Genomic DNA, 2,616 nt, shown 5'->3' on the forward strand with positions numbered 1-2,616 from the left:
GATTTTAAATATCCCGATGTCGTTTTTTTGCACCAAATCTATATATAAACAAAAAACACAGCTATTTATTGTGTAATGTAAAAATTGTATGATGTTATCCGACCCTTAGCTTAAACTTCGTGTGTCTATACCCTTACATCAGAATTTTCCAAACGCACCCTTTGAAAAATTTTACAGCTATTTTATTCGAGGTGAATTCAAATTTGTTATGTCAAAAAAAAAAAAAAAAACAAAATCCAAAACAAATGTTTAGTTTCTAGATTTATATTTGGTAATGCAGGCTATTTTGGTCAATTGATTTTAAATGCAAATAAAAAAACTTTATTTCATCTTTTTTTAAGGGTAAAAGATGAAATAAAGTTATTATTTTATTTGCATTTAAAATCAATTGACCAAAATAGCCTGCATTACCACATAAAAATCACATATAAAGCCGCATTTTGCAATTAAATCGATTGTATTGTCATCCCTCCATACTCTATTAGCGACAAACCAAGTGTAAGTACGAAGATTAAGGAGTCTTGACATGATTAAAATAAAATATCTTGTAGGACGCTGGAATCAAGCATTGGTGTATCCTCTAACAGTGGCTTCAAAGTCTGCATCAATTGCTCGTAAGAATGCAGCATTTAAGATTCTCGATTCAATACGCAAACACTCCCTGAAATTGGTTGAACAAGCGATGATGTGCAGTGAGGAATTGATTCGGGTGGCCATCCTCTGGCATGAACAATGGGCTGAGGGACTGGAAGAGGCTTCCCGTTTGTACTTTGGTGAAAGAAATGTAAAAGGAATGTTTGAAATATTGGAACCATTGCACAATATGCTTGATTGTGGGCCACAAACATTGAAAAAGACTACATTCAGTCAGGCCTATGGACGTGAATTAACCGAAGACTACGAATGAAGCCAGAGACATAAGACTTCTTCGAATTGGATGGATTTGGCCCATGCATGTACTATCATATATGACATATTTCGAAAAAATAAATTAATGATCCAAACATCAAAATCTTTATTGTTTTTTTTTTTCAAAGTAATGAATGGTAAAAAAAAAACATATTTTTCTTCGCCATGCAGAAACAGCACACTTCTGAATGTTTTTCTCCTCCTAAAAAGAAACAAATTAATTAATTTATATCGTTTTTTGTTACTTTTTTCTTACCCATTAGTAAATTTATTTTGTAAATAAACTTTTCTTATCGAAAATTTTAATTTCAGAAAAAAAAAAAATAGAACTGTCAAAATAAAAGAAACTCACCTCGTTTTTCACCTCATCACTTTGTTGTTGCTTTTCACATTTATTCACAGACACGGTTCAAATTACAAAAACAATTTTAGGAAAATGGGTTTTGGGGGGTAAAACGTACGAAAGTTTCCCACATAAACAAAAAATACCAAGACTGGAAACTCGGCGGTCAACTGACGTTTGCCTACAAGCTGCGAGGTGTGGTGAATGTCGTGAACTTATCGTTGTGTTCGTGTTCGATGTGTGTTGAATGTCGTGAATCTATAAATGTGTGCGTGTTAACGTCATTTACCAACGTGGTGGCTTTCACATATATTCACAGACAACACGGTACACAACAGGGTTTTGGGGGGAAAGACGTACGAAAGTTTCCAGTCTTGGTATTTTTTGTTTATGGTTTCCCATCTCCTTTGTGTATCTCTGGTTGAATGATTGACGGATGGAATTTGAACGAATGGAACATGAAACAGGTTGAATTGAATTGAAATGCAAGGTGCAAACACAATGCCCTTAAGGAGATTACACTTTGCATTTTCTTTTTCGATACTTTTTTTACGTAGTTGAGCGTAGTTAAAACGTAGTTCAACAATATCTAAATCAGGCTTAAAATATATCAAAAAGTAGGTATATTATATATTCCTGTGTAAAAAGTGTAGTTAATCGTAAGAAAACAACAACAAATACTATAAAAAATAAAGAAACTATTTTGGTATTACTGTGTTCAAAATTGTTGCAAATAAAAAAAAAAATAAAGAAATTGGCACTCGAATTTCGAGGGCTGGGTCGGCTAGTTTATTTTAAAATACTCCTCATTTTTTACTGCGGTACTACCCTATAGAATTTCTTTCCGGCAACTCTGCTTTCGAGCAACACTTCTATCCATTGAGCCACAGCTGGCATAATGAGGGTGGTTGTTTATATTTTGCTTCTATTCACAATTTGTTTGTAATCGAAGAAGATATGAGCCGTGTTTTATTGATAACTCAGTACTTATCTCAGTAAAATTTTGCACGGGAAACAGCAACAATTGTAATCAATCAATAAAGGATAAAAAAAGTTTTTTATGTGCTGGTTTTCCAGACAAATTTTTTTTCTAAACTTATGCATTTATGACCCTTCAACAATAAATGATTGTGTAATCAAGGGGCACGGTAGTGCCCAGCCAAGTTCTCTAGCAACTTTGGCACTACACCCTTATTTACAGGAAACAACTCAGGCCATTTTCGACCCCCCTCTAACTTCGACACCAAAGATGCTAGAAATTTCAAACTCACTACATTTGTTGAGCTAGTCAAAACCAAACACCTCGCAAAATTTCAGCTTCCTACGATGAGTAGGAACCGTAACTGACTCACTGACTCACTGAC

At 34.1% G+C, this 2,616-nt stretch overlaps 1 protein-coding gene across 1 annotated transcript; it reads left to right on the forward strand.

Moving 5' to 3' along the window:
- The first annotated feature begins 526 nt into the window (after positions 1-526).
- LOC129909890 (serine/threonine-protein kinase Tor-like) lies at positions 527-1,012 on the forward strand. The gene has a single exon (XM_055987041.1). It carries the CDS (start codon positions 527-529, stop codon positions 905-907), a length of 381 nt encoding a protein of 126 aa, XP_055843016.1. The 3' UTR covers positions 908-1,012.
- Positions 1,013-2,616: the final 1,604 nt, after the last annotated feature.

The sequence above is a fragment of the Episyrphus balteatus genome, chromosome 1, assembly GCF_945859705.1.
Source record: "Episyrphus balteatus chromosome 1, idEpiBalt1.1, whole genome shotgun sequence".
Classification (NCBI taxonomy): domain Eukaryota; kingdom Metazoa; phylum Arthropoda; class Insecta; order Diptera; family Syrphidae; genus Episyrphus; species Episyrphus balteatus.